This window comes from Limulus polyphemus, unplaced genomic scaffold (assembly GCF_000517525.1).
Source record: "Limulus polyphemus unplaced genomic scaffold, Limulus_polyphemus-2.1.2 Scaffold805, whole genome shotgun sequence".
Classification (NCBI taxonomy): domain Eukaryota; kingdom Metazoa; phylum Arthropoda; class Merostomata; order Xiphosura; family Limulidae; genus Limulus; species Limulus polyphemus.
Genome location: NW_013666415.1, coordinates 45,546 through 59,598, shown reverse-complemented (window position 1 = coordinate 59,598; position 14,053 = coordinate 45,546). Strand labels below are relative to the sequence as shown.

Below are 14,053 nucleotides of genomic sequence, written 5' to 3'. Positions count from 1 at the left end.
AGTTTAATAACAAGTGTCTTCTTAGTTTGGTTTGATTGTCTTGATTTGTTGAATAGTTCCAAATAATTTATTATCTTGAGTTTAATAACAAGTGTCTTCTTAGTTTGGTTTGATTGTCTTGATTTGTTGAATAGTTCCAAATAATTTATTATATTGAGTTTAATAACAATTTTCTTCCTAGCTTCATTTGATTGTCTTAATTTGTTGAATAGTTTCAAATAATTTATGATCTTTTATTTAATAACAAGTATTTTTCAAGTTTCGTTTGATTGTCTTGGTTTATTGAGCGGTTTTAATTAATAATATATTTTTTTAACTAAAAAAAATAGCATGCAAAAGCAACAGTATTCACTAATATTTATTTATTTTTCACTGACCTTCATTTTTTAATTATTCTGATCAGTGATTGGAGCAATTATTGATGATTTGTAATTTATAAATACCCTAGCTAATAGTGAACTTCTTATGTATAAAATATATAACTATTTATAATATTTAAGATGTTTATAATCATTTCATCAATGACGAAAGTAAAGAAAAGAAAAGAAAGACAATAACAACCGGAAAAATACGATATCAGTCGTTTTCTCTAACTATATTTCTCGATTATACTGTTGGCTTTTGAATGACATCATAAGTGACGACATTTCCGGTATAATTACGAGTTTCCAAAACGTGAAGTCACTTCCGGTTGTGTATTTTTTATATGAAATTATGTTGACTTTGTATTAATTTTTCATTATAATTATCGCACTACGCGACGAATATTCAATATTGCTTCCTGAAATGTCTTTTGTATTTGGCTTTTCTATGAAAAATTAAAAAATAAAGCTGCCTCAGATTGTTAAGTTCTTTAAACATATAACATCATTACCAGTTTCACGTGCTCGACTCGTGTCTACATCTCGTGCAGTGATTACCATGATAATAGCGAGACAAAATATCGCCGCAGGGGAAAAATTACTGAATTTTAAATAGAGGCGCTTGATAGCCGTTTTGTCCTATTGTGAAGCAAAGAGTCGATATTGTGGTTCGACCAGATTAACGTATTCATCTTTCTATTTTCTCTTTTTTTTTTTTTGTAAGTAACAGACAGGGCATGACACAATAATTGTTTCTTACAAGTGTTGGTTCTCAAAAGTTAGTGTGTTCCCCTATCGGTTGCGAATGTAACTACTTCAAATGTTCCATTAAAACTGGTCATAATAAATATCATGAAAACATTAAAAAATAACACTTTAATTTATTATGAGAACATGACAAATCAAGCAGTGATATTTCTGTTCACAGTTAAGAATAGAATTAAACAATAGGCAACAAATGTGTTGAAAATAGAATAATAACATGTAATCTTCCTGTTATCATTGACATCAGAATATAATATAGGCAACAAATGTGTTGAAAATAGAATAATAACATGTAATCCTCCTGTTATCATTGACATCAGAATATAATATTGGCTAACACATATCCTGAGGGGTAATATTTAAGTTTTTTTTTTTTAAATTGAATGAAACGCTCAATAGATTTGTTTGTTTGTTTGTTTCGAATTATTTGCAAAAAGCTAAAGAAGGGCTATCTGCTCTACCTGACCCTAAATTTTAACTGATAGCCTAGAGGGAACATAGCAGTTAGTCAACTTACCGCCAATTTTGGCTAGCCATATTTAATAGTAGGATGTGACTGTCACTTTTATAGCACATAGAAGGTCTTAGATTGCGGAGCGTGATTTTGCGGCAACAGGACGCGGACCACGAATCGTCGGATTCAATGCCCGACATGCTCACCCATACTGAATTGTAAATTATATGATGTAGGAATAATATTTAAAACTATTGTTAACAGTTGACAACAGAATAATACACTTGACAATAGATATGTTGATGGGTGAATAATACTGAAGATTTCTGTTAATAGTTGACAACAGAATGAAACACTAGACAATAGATGTATTGATGGGGAAATAAAACTCAATATTTCTGTTAACGGTTGACAATAGAATGAAACACTGGACAATAGATGTGTTGATGGAGGAATAAAACTCAAGATTTCTGTTAACAGTTGACAACAGAATGAAACACTGGACAATAGATGTATTGATGGGGAAATAAAACTCAATATTTCTGTTAACAGTTGACAACAGAATGAAACACTGGACAATAGATGTGTTGATGGAGGAATAATACTCAAGATTTCTGTTAACAGTTGACAACAGAATGAAGCACAGGACAACAGTCGAATTGTTTACATTAAAACTACAGTTTTTACCCTCACAGTGTTTACATTAAAGTTACAGTTTTGAAGTTTTAAAGTAACATCAAAATTTTGATCGATTAAAATTGAATTTTTAGTAAAATTCCAGCGATTGCCAACATCGAATCTTCGTCCATTTACACTTGATCTTTCGTTGGGAGAGAAAGTCCACAGTCCATTTACACTTGATCTTTCGTTGGGAGAGAAAGTCCACAAACTTTCGTCGAACTGATTCGGTCACTTCCTTACAACAACTCGTGACAGACAACTAAACGGTCGACTCTGCTATGTATATATATGTATAAACGTTCAGAAATAAAGTTTTCTGTGTGGGATTTTGAAGAAAAAACAAGACGTAAAAAATGTTTTGTTAAAGGATCTTGTTACAGTGTTCTCTTGTTTATACAGCAACAGTTACTGCATGAACGCTTCCTCAGACCAACATTGAATGGTTTCATTTTATTTGCATTAAAACAGTAGGAAACATTTCTTTTGAGCGAATCCTTCTAAAAGCAAAAAAAGAAAAAAATACAGTTTGATTTGTTAGCATTTATTAAATACGTAAGGTTTGAATTTCTATGTTCGCATCAAATATTTTCTTCTTTTGAGTGAATGATATACCAGTTTGCCTTATTTTGAAAGCAGTCGCTTCCTTATTACCTATAGTTTCTCGAACATTGGCAAGAGGCCATATGGGAATTATTACTCCATAAGTCTTACGCAGTCCTTATAGACCCACAAGTTTATTAAAAATACCAAAAGTATCTGGCATGTTTACCTTTGGCATTAATTTTTGGGGAAAAAGGAAACTGACAATATTAATGAACAACATTAAGAGTCGTTAGCTTCTTGACACATTTTGTGAGTGTAAAACTGTAGTTTTAATATAAACACTGTGAGTGTAAAACTATAGTTTTAATGTAAACACTGTGAGTGTAAAAACTGTAAAACTGTAGTTTTAATATAAAAGCTCTAAACTGTGAGTTAAATGTAAAACTGTAAACTGTGAGTTTATAATGTAAAAGTTGTAAAACTGAGTAAATGTAAAAACTGTAAAATTCTAACTTTAATGTAAAAACTGTAAATCTGTGATTTTAATGTAAAAACTAAAAAATTGAGTTTAACACTGCCATTCAAATATACTTTTGAATATATGTAAAAGATTAACAAATATACAACTTATAACATTTCAGTTATACTGGTATAAAGTAGAGGGCATCAATATGTATTTTAACTTTACAGGAGTATGTCCTCTAAGCGGAAGAGTCCCCCGACGAAGTTCCCCACTGACCACAACAACCAACACGTTGAGAATGAGAACGACTTCGATGACAAGTGTACGAAATCTGACGACGAATCTCTTAAGGACTCGTGTGATGGGACGAAATTAGAACAGAGAAACGGGAGTCTCAACGTCAGACTCAGCCCCATTGAAGAAATGGGTACGCCGGAGAGCTACGTAGTTAGCGAACTAAGCGTTTCACGACACCGGAAGGGCGACATCGATTCCCGTGACAGCTTGGCTAGTGAAGCCGCTACCACCCTTCTGCACAAGCGTAAGCACAGACTGCTACAGAGTGTTTCGTGTACTCGCTCAGTGTCTGCCACAGACTCGGAGTGCGACTCCGAGGATGAATACAGCGGAACCGAAGAAGGTACAACTGAAACCAAACTTCCGCTTGAAATATTGAATAACATGCACGTGAGGGAAAACTGTAAACCCTTTGGTGGGTACACCGGAAAGAAGAAGATGGACGACGTGCTGAAAAAACTGACATCCAAAATGAGTTCCAGTGCGTCGCTAAATGAACAAAATCAGACTTGGAGTAGTGGAGAAACCATGGTGACAGAAGCATCCAGCGGAGGAAGACATGAAAGAAGGTAGGTACAAAAGTATATATCGTCATTTATTTACACAGTACGACCCTGTACAAAAGAATACCGCGTGATGTCGCATAAGTTATCTAATTATATAATGTGTTACTGATAATGATAAACTGCACATGTCTATAAACAGTTTCTAGACCTAATAACTTACACAGAACAGTAAGACGTTACATGAGAATCTACATAAAACAGTTAATTTATTTCCTAAGAATAAAAACAAGCAGGTAATTTGTTTAATGGAAGATCACGGGTAAAGTCTTTCTATAGTAACATGCAGGTTATTATTACACGAGGAATTGTATCTATGGTAACATAAAGTTAATCATTACACGTAGAATTGTATCTATGGTAACATAAAGTTTATTATTACACGTAGAATTGTGTCTATGGTAACATGAAGTTTATTATTACACGTAGAATTGTGTCTATGGTAACATGAAGTTTGTTATTACTCGTAAAGTCGTGTCTATAGTAACACGTAGTTTGTTATTACACATAGAGTCGTTGTCTATAGTAACATGTAGTTTTATGTGATGACAGTTAAAATTTTAAATCAGAATATAATAAAAATCTAATCTTTAGTAAACAGGTTTATAACTCTCATTTGTTTATTTGTGTATTTAAACTGTTTGTATCCAAATACAGCTATACAATGCCCACAATGGCCTGCTTATCTGTGCTGTGCTCACCACGGGTAATGAAAGCCGATTTTTATAATCTTTCAAACTTACCACTGAGCCACTAGGGGGAGTGGTATGTAAACAGACCAATATTGAAAACATTGTTTGGTTTATATTCGAATATTGTTCTTTATTTGGAATGAACAAAATAAGTCACACCTTGATTAACGTTAATACATCGCTAACTCGACGACCTTTTATTTTATTCGCGATACTCTATCAAAATTAAAGAAACTTAGTGGATTAATATCGTTACTCTCGCGCCAGTAGTCATTAAACATCGGTTACTGAGCGTTAATCGTACTAACCCGGGAACTGCTTCATCTATCTTAGACCATGATTACGCACGTTTATTGGGACAAGCTTTTGCCAAGAATGGCGAGATCTATCTCAGAGTCCCCCCAGTGGCACAGCGGTGTGTCTGCGGACTTACAACGCAAGAAACCGGATTTTGATACCAGTGGTGAGAAGAGCACAGATAGCCCATTGTGTAGCTTTGTGCTTAACTTCAAACAATCAAACAAAATCTATCTCAGATCTCACATCCAGACAAACTATCCACAGATCTTCTACTGTATAAAGTCGTTAGCTTCCTTGTAGACAATGTGTCCATTGTACTGATGTCGGGGTCCTTGAAGATATGTTTTCGAATGATATTGCCGTCTTTCTCATGAAAACAGTTCTTTATTTGAAGATGTGGCAGAAATATTGTGAAAATTGTCAACTTCAACTCCTTGTTTAATATCTTGTTAGCAAGACCAGGATTCCTGGCGAGCATCATCATTATATCTTGTTGGGTCGGAGGGTTCTCATTCGTTACCATAGTCTTTTCACTGAGGATGATGACGTTGCTGTAGATTGAGTCGGAGGGTTCTCCTTCGTTACCATAGTCTAACCTTATATCTAACTTGATGGCATTGCGCTATCACATTGTCGGGAATTCGCTGTGAACAAAAATTTAGTTACTAAACTTGCCATCCGAATCTCCATCTGCAACCAAATGCGACTGTTCTTCTTTTTACCTTTCTCTTAATCTTAGAAGCGTATCCTTCACCCATAGTATAGTCTTGTTTTCGGCTTTATCGATTACTTTTAACATACTGAGGTTTGGGACCACATCACATACACTCAATGTATACCAAACAATGTTTGAACTGTCCTTAAGCCTAGGGTTAGACTATACCTTCAAACGATTTCCTAGTCTTCTAACAGTCGATCCGATGTAAGCGCCCCCACACGTTGGACAGCAGAATTTATAAATAACTGTTGCGAAAACTGGATACGATCTTTAAACCTGAAAAAAATTCTGAATTCTCAATAAAGGTGTGAACAGAAATTGAAAGTGAACATATTTATATACTCTGTTGATTATGGCGTTCAGTTTCTTCTTCGAGATTCCTGAGTGTGAGTCTGTGTACGGTAGAGAGATCATTAGCTGTAGCTTGGGGACGTCATACTTCAGTGACCTGAGCAGATGTATATTTATAATAGAATCAATAAAGTATTTCAGGAAGGAGTTAAGTTTTAAAACAGATTTTAGTCTGAGTAACTATCGCTGTAAAAGTTACATGAAACTGGTGATAGGGTGTGCACCAGACATTTCACAAGGTTTTCGTGTAACAATTTGTTTATTTATTTGTTTGTTTGTTATGAATTTCGCGCAAAGCTACACGAGGGCTATCTACGCTAGCCGTCCCTAATTTAGCAGTGTAAGACTAGAGGGAAGGCAGCTAGTCATCACCACCCACCGCCAACTCTTGGGCTACTCTTTTACCAACGAATAGTGGGACCTGACCGTCACATTATAACGCCCCCACGGCTGAAAGGGCGAGCATGTTTGGTGTGACGGGGATTCGAACCCGCGACCCACAGATTGCGAGTTGAGCACCCTAACCACCTGGCCATGACGGGCCAGTGTAAAAATGTAATACATATCTCTCCTACCAAAATAGCTCTACACTTACATTCATATTGCCATATTACAAATTATGCCAAATTTACGCATAAGTCTAGACATCTAGATTTACACGGCACTGTTGACAGGAATTGATATTTCTGCACATTTTTATTTCTGTCAGATATCACAAAGACTTAAACATGAATTACATCAAATATACACGAATTATGTCAATGAAAAATAACTTTTAATTTATAACTAGGCTTGAAATAAGTTTATTGATACACATAAAAACACAAAACGTGTTGTAGAAATGATCTGTTTAAGTGTACTAAACAAGACAACGTATTATCTTCAACAATATATTTAATACGTCTGTATAAGTTTAGTATTCGAATAAAACATTTTATTGTGATTCAAACAATAATCAAATAACTATAAATGATAACAAAGCTATCATTTTGTATCAAAAATACATATGCATATATATTTCGATATAAAAATAGGCTTACATATAGTGTGTAACTAAACATAGTTAAGATTTAAACTGGGAATGAATCGACGCACTACATCAACAGTGGATGTTGTTTATGTGTTTTTCTTTGCATATTTTCTTTCCCTTAAGACATAAATACTTATTATATGACGAATTAAATTCAAATTTCAACGTTTTTGGAAGAAAAAATATTGTTTATCTATTTTCCCATACTGGTTAACTCATTAACTACCTATTCTATCGCCGTCTTCTATACATACAATTTTATTTCTCATGAGACATTACCATTAGGTTTACTATATTTTTAACATTCCTTTCTTTACTTAGTTCCTTTGTTTGTTTTTTAAAAGAGTGTACAATAGTATTGCAACCACACTGTGTCTGTCATATAAACTGTCGAAAAAGCATTTCGCTCAATATAGAGATCACCAGGGGGACGCAACAAAGATGTTAGTGATCAGAATCACTATCTATATAAACCATTTGTTACAGTAAACGTTAAAAAATATTATTAGCCTAATATAAATTGTTCATGAATTTTGCTTTGCCTTGCCAATTCAGAGAAGGTTTTCATAGCCATAACAACAGTTTCATTTCGTTATATCAATATATATATATATATATATCATTGATGTCATCATGTTTTCACTATATTACATCAACGAAATGGTACTGATATCTTAAGTTAACACTGTCTTTTTGTTTAGAAATTATAAAATAGCTAACTATCTTTAAGAACCAAATATTAACTACTCCCCACTTTCCAATAAAATTTTCCAGGACACTACTTTTCCCAGCACTTTGCTCTCCGACGACAGCTATCTGAGGTAGGTCAACCTCAAGCTCAACTCCAGCTGCGGATACAGCATCCTGCAGTTTGTTCATAGTGTAAATCAATTGTTGCATTCCCTCGTTCTCCATCTTGAAAACTCAGTCTTTAATCGAATCTGAAATTGAATTAGTTAAAACAAACTGATTATTACCTTGATACAATTACCAATACAAACTGTGATACAAAGTTAGGCTTATTAACAGGTTACTTGGAATCGAATATCTTACTTAAATATTTCTAAGAAATGTTGAGGAACTATTAACTGCATAAGCACGTTTCTAATAAGCATATTAGACTGGTGAACACTTGTTCTGGAAACCAATTTTCTGCACATTTCTACCCAGAAGTAAGTGCAAGTTATGCTACTGTGTAGCACGTGACCATTTCGACATAACTTATAGTATAAATTACAATTTTTATGAAAGTTAGGACGATTTAAGTCCTGTACCAACAAAAATGTAACATCATGAACATATTTTTCTTTCTTAAATTACAATATTTCAGAATGATAGTTGTAAATTAATACATAAATTATCCAAAATAGATAAAATACAAGATATATCGGTAATCAAGGCATATTCCATCTGTAAACTGATTTTCTAGCATTAGCAATATTTGAATAAATAAACCTTGTAGTTCTTGAAACATATAATCTAACTAGAATGAAAGCCTCTAAAGATTAGTAACTGTGAAAAAATTTTTGAAATTTATCGCTAAGCTAGAATAATGTATTGTTGAAGATTTAACAAAACTATAAAAAACATTCAAGAGTGTTATACGATATATACATGCATATATATGTGTGTGTGTTTTATGTGTATGTGTGTGTATACATAAATAGCATTCTTGAGTAATTCTTCTCGTTTTGTTAAATTTTTATCATTACATTAGTTTTGCTTGAAGAAAGAAAAAATTCAAACATAAATTCTTAGTCATTCATGGCCAGGTGGTTAGGGCGCTCGACTCACAATCTGAGGGTTTCGGTTGGAATCATCGTTCAACCAGATATGCTCGCCAATTCAATAATGGGTGCGTTATAATGTGACAGTCAATCCCACTATTCGTTGGAAAAAGAGTAGCCCAAGAGTTGGCGGTGGGTGGTGAAGACTAGCTGCCTTTCCTCTAGTCTTACACTGCTAAATTAGGGACGGCTAGCGCAGATAGCCCTCGTGTAGCCCGGCAAACAATCATCCCTGAAGTCTTTAATTTTAGATATATACGCCCAAAGGTATATATATTGTATTTTCATAAAGCTATTACGCTATGTTCGTATTTTCATAAAGCTATTATGCTATGTTCGTGTTCTTTTTGGCATATATTCTCTTCTTTTTACAGTTTAATTAAATTGTGTATAAAAACTGTTTTGGGTTTCTAACAGACATTACACATAAAAATCAAAACTCACGATCATTTAAAGTGTTGGATATGAAAGTCCGTTATTTCCACAAGTCATGTTTGTTTGTTTGTAGTTAAGCACAGAGCTACACAATGGGCTATCTGTGCTCTGCCCACCACTGGTATCGAAAACCGGTTTGTAGCGTTGTAAGTCCGCAGACATACAGCTGTGCTACTGGGGGCAACCTGTTATGTTTTTGTTACTAAGTTTTTTCTTTCTTGTTTCACGCAGTTTAATAAAAAATGAAGTTATGGATATTGCTATTTTTTCTTTAGAAGGTTTAAATTCCTAAAAATGACAAATGTGGATCTTAGATAGAAAGAGAAAATAATAGTAAAAACTCAGAGCGTAAGATCGTTTCCATGGTTAGTAAAATATTAAATTCACAAACGAACAAAGGTTAGAAAATCAGAAAGTATGTAAATGGCGCGATCTTCATTTTTTGAATTGTAAACGGTAGTCACATGACCATGGCGGTTGTGCTTATATAGTACACAGTAACTGTTTTTCACACCTCTGAAGATGACGTGATACCACGTTGAAACACGTAGAGTGACTTTTACAAATATTCATCGGTTAAATTAAGATTTTAATTGTGTATTATAAAATATTCGTTTGTGAATTTAATATTTTAAATATATATATGCAAGTTCCTTGAATTTTAATTTTTTAATATCCATGGTTTGTAACCTATTTCGTCAGTATTAATCATTAATCGGTAACTAATGTTTTTATAACTAGATAGATCTTCAAAACTATTAGTAAATAACTAATTACTAACTTGTTGTTTTTATTCTACGTTTCGGCTGCCGTCTTCAAGGGAGTCCAGTGAAGAATTATGTCTATGTCGTTAGTGAACAAGATTCGATTCTAGGTTTCCTTACTGGAACGCTGGTGCTTTATCTACTTTAATGTTTTCAAGAGGACCATGTACGCGTTTTTGTACCTCAATGATAGGTTGACGGAGTGTGTTATCAGTTCTGTTAGAGTAAAAGGCTTTTCTTATCTTTTTCTTCTCATGACTGGTTCATAGAACTAAAAGTACGCCAATTATAAGTGTACAACAGTGAAGGACAGAGTAGTAAACTGAACTGAGGAAGCTAAATTACTTTATCAATGTATAAAATCAATATGTAGCATGGCACTTTCGGCATTCGTGAGATGATAAATGACATAAAAAAATTCCTGGCTGTTTAACTTAACCAATTTTATTTAATCAGTTTTTCTTAATTAGGCGGTAAAGAGATGCATTATCTCATAAAATATTATCATCATATAGTAAAGTTAAATAAATATAAGTTTTAAAAACCGTAGTATTGGCTATGTAAAGTAAAATGTCAGATAAAGTAGTTTTAGTAACATAATGCAGGCCACCATTTGGGTTATAGGTATCGTGTTTTTGTGTTAAACTGATTTCTTGAATCTACGTGTTTTTCTAACATAATGAATTTCCCTTCCTACTTTGTATGTTACGCAAGGAACACCCTGTTGTTACAATCGTGTTACTTCATTCTTCATGTCCGTCAACTTTATTTATATTACACTTATTCATGGAATGGATTCATATCAAGGTAAACATAACAAATTTCTAGTGATTACTGGTGAGCAATAACACATAGATTTAGAAATAGTTTTTGTTTCTTACTGGCAGTATATTACTTTCTTCCTTCCAGTTTGTCGGTTTCTTAATTTTTTCTCACATCTACCGTTTTTTTCTTTTTTATATAAAAAACTGCTGTTTATTACTAGTGATCAATTATACAAAGATTGAGTGGCACAGTGGTATGTCTGCAGACTTATAACGTTAGAAACCGGTTTTCGGTACCTGTGGTGAGCACAATACATATAGCCCATTGTGTAGTTTTGTGCTTAACTACAAAAAAACACAGATTTAAAAATAGGCTTTTCATTACTTTCTTCTTTCGTCTTTCTTGGTTTATTCGTTCTAAATTACATTTCCTGGTCTTTTTTTTTGGTTCAATTCATGCTTTTATATTTCTTTCTTAAACCCACGCCGAACCGGCCTCTTCCTGACTTTCTACCTGTTTCCCGTATATCAAATTATAACGTATCATGTCATAGCTACCCCGTCTCTCCAACCTTTTTATAATGACTATCATCTTGTAATAGGCACCTCAAGGATTATAAGGTCAACTAAAACTGATAGCTGGCCAACATCATCAGGAAAAAAGAGGTCACGGAGTGACGCCATACGCTGAACATAGAAAGCAAAGAAATGTTCAGAATCCAGATACACATTCTATTTGGCTTTCATCGTAACTAGTTCTGTAGAGATTCATCTTAAGAAACGGATCGCTGGCGAACTATTCATTGATCCAGTGATAGCCTTGTCCACCTGTCTATGCAAGTACTCACATTATATTTTATTCTGTATCTAGATAAATATTGTTTTCACTCTCCTTTGAATATGTCAAATCTACCTATTTCTCACGCAACTTAAAATTCTTTGAAATTATCAAAGACAGAACAATCCCGATATTTCCAGATCGAATCTACTGTTTTTCGTGGGTTTGCCTATCTGATACTTGTCAGGAAATCGGTTATACCTGAAAGCATCACTCCAACAGCTTAGGCGAGATTAATTCTGAAAATTCTTTAAATCTCTATATGAGGAAAAGTATTTATGTGGTCAAGTTTTCGTCAAAATGACCTTCATCTTGTGTGATTGCATATTGTTTTATTGGATCATAAGCAAATTATTGATAAACTCATAATAACATTTCTGCCAAGATCCCAGAATTCTATACTGGGCCTCAGTGAGACAGAGAATGGGTTTTAACTTTAATAATCATTCCTAGCTTACGTTCGTGTCTACATTAAAAGTTCATGAATATTCCTACTAAGTCTGGATACGGAGGTATCAGAACACTTGGAAGAAACTATTCTATCTACTGTGGACGTTGTATCACTATAACCTTCAATAGTCACTGAATAATAAGGACGTCAAGCTATTATCGAGTTTCAACGAATAAACCGTAATGTGATTCATTTAGGGATTAGGAGGTGTCTGTTTTACCACTGTTGAATGAATGTCAAGTTTAATGCTATATGTATATTTTCTTTAAATTTGATTCTGGTCGTTGAGTTTTATCGTTTGTCTACATACACCGCCTTCAGCGCTAAAGCTTACTTACGTGTTATGAGTGAAAATAGACCTGACATCTAACTACAAGTGTGGGTTTAATGACGACATCTTCGAATTTTACCACCACTGATTTCTCGTAATTTTACCTTTTAAACACACATAAAGTTTATCTTCCTCTACCTTTATGATTATGCATAAAACAGTTTTCGTTTATTCACACACATTTACAGTAAAAAACGGTAAAACTTCTATTTGTGTACGTCGGGTTAGTTCTAATAATCAGTTGTCAAATGCCTAAAACAACCTAACACTATCTGCATACATTTAGATAGATGCTTATCTTAAGGTGTTTTGCAAATCAAGCTTTATCGATGCACAAAAGCAGGAGAGTATTTTATTATTATTTTTACTTTCATGTCACATTATTTGCTTATTTCCAAAAAATAATAAAGAAATATCAAGTATATTGAACAATGCTTTCTGGATAAAGCTGCCCGGTCGTAAGACTGAAGAAGTTGCGGCTATTTTATTGGTAAAAGCAATTTAAAAAAGGTAAACTTGAAAATAATCGAAACGTTGTTTTCAAACGTTTTTCACAAATCAAAATACGATTAAAATAAAAGTGGGTTCCAAACTGAAACAATTAAATTACTGTAAATTAATAAATATACGACGACATACGTCTTATCTTTCATTTAATAGATAGAGTTCTTGTATACAATATAAAGAAAAAGCAAACATCCAAGTAGTTCATAAAATGAAATCGGTATTGCGTCACTGTGTACCTGCTTTTTTATTGGATCATTAGATTTATTGAAAAAGGTATAAAATAGATCTAAACTTCCAATTTTTCAAGAAGAGTGTAGTTCTAAAGGTGATAATTTAAATACGTGTAGAGGTTTAAAAAAATATTTTGCCTCGATCATTTCTCTGTCCCAAATTTCTGACAGCTGACCAAATGAGTCAATAACACATACCGCCTACAAGAACTTATAAGCGAAATTAATGAAGAATGTACTAATTTATCAACCACACTAAATCTGCTATATCCAAAGACGATGGGGCTTTTCGCCTAATACTGGCTGGGATACGAAAGATATAGCGGTGGTCAAGAAACTATTTATGTCATCGATCACTTGGGTAAGAACTGTTTAAGTGTGAACTAGTTTAAGTCGGTGAACTATGCTATCTTATCTATATTACATAAGTCATAAAAATCAGAATTAGGTTTATCATTTATATTAGCATCAATTAGCAACATATATGGGAACAAAAATTTATTCAAACGAATATCATATTTGTTGAAAACGATATATGAAATTATTAAGTACAGGTTGTCAAAAATAGCTCATTTTCTGCACATATTAAATTATTGTTTTTCTAAAGAAATACCGAAATCTCAACAACCGAATCTAGGTAATAAAGACAATAGTAAAATACAACAGAAAAAAAGACAAAGTAAAAGATAGAGAAAATTACAAAAACAGATAAATAAGTCAAAAAAGT

The 14,053-nt window shown here is 33.3% G+C and overlaps 1 protein-coding gene across 1 annotated transcript in view; it reads right to left on the bottom strand.

Annotated features, from left to right (window-relative positions):
- The window catches only part of LOC106460622 (dynamin-1-like), a 51,134-nt gene extending 40,760 nt beyond the window's left edge, over positions 1 to 10,374 (bottom strand). The window contains exons 1-2 of the mRNA XM_022387385.1: positions 10,223 to 10,374; positions 7,974 to 8,160 (exon numbers count right to left, since the gene is read on the bottom strand). Coding sequence (XP_022243093.1) covers positions 7,974 to 8,134 — 161 coding nt within the window. The 5' untranslated portion in view covers positions 8,135 to 8,160; positions 10,223 to 10,374. The remainder of the gene's footprint in view (positions 1 to 7,973; positions 8,161 to 10,222) is intronic.
- Positions 10,375 to 14,053: the final 3,679 nt, after the last annotated feature.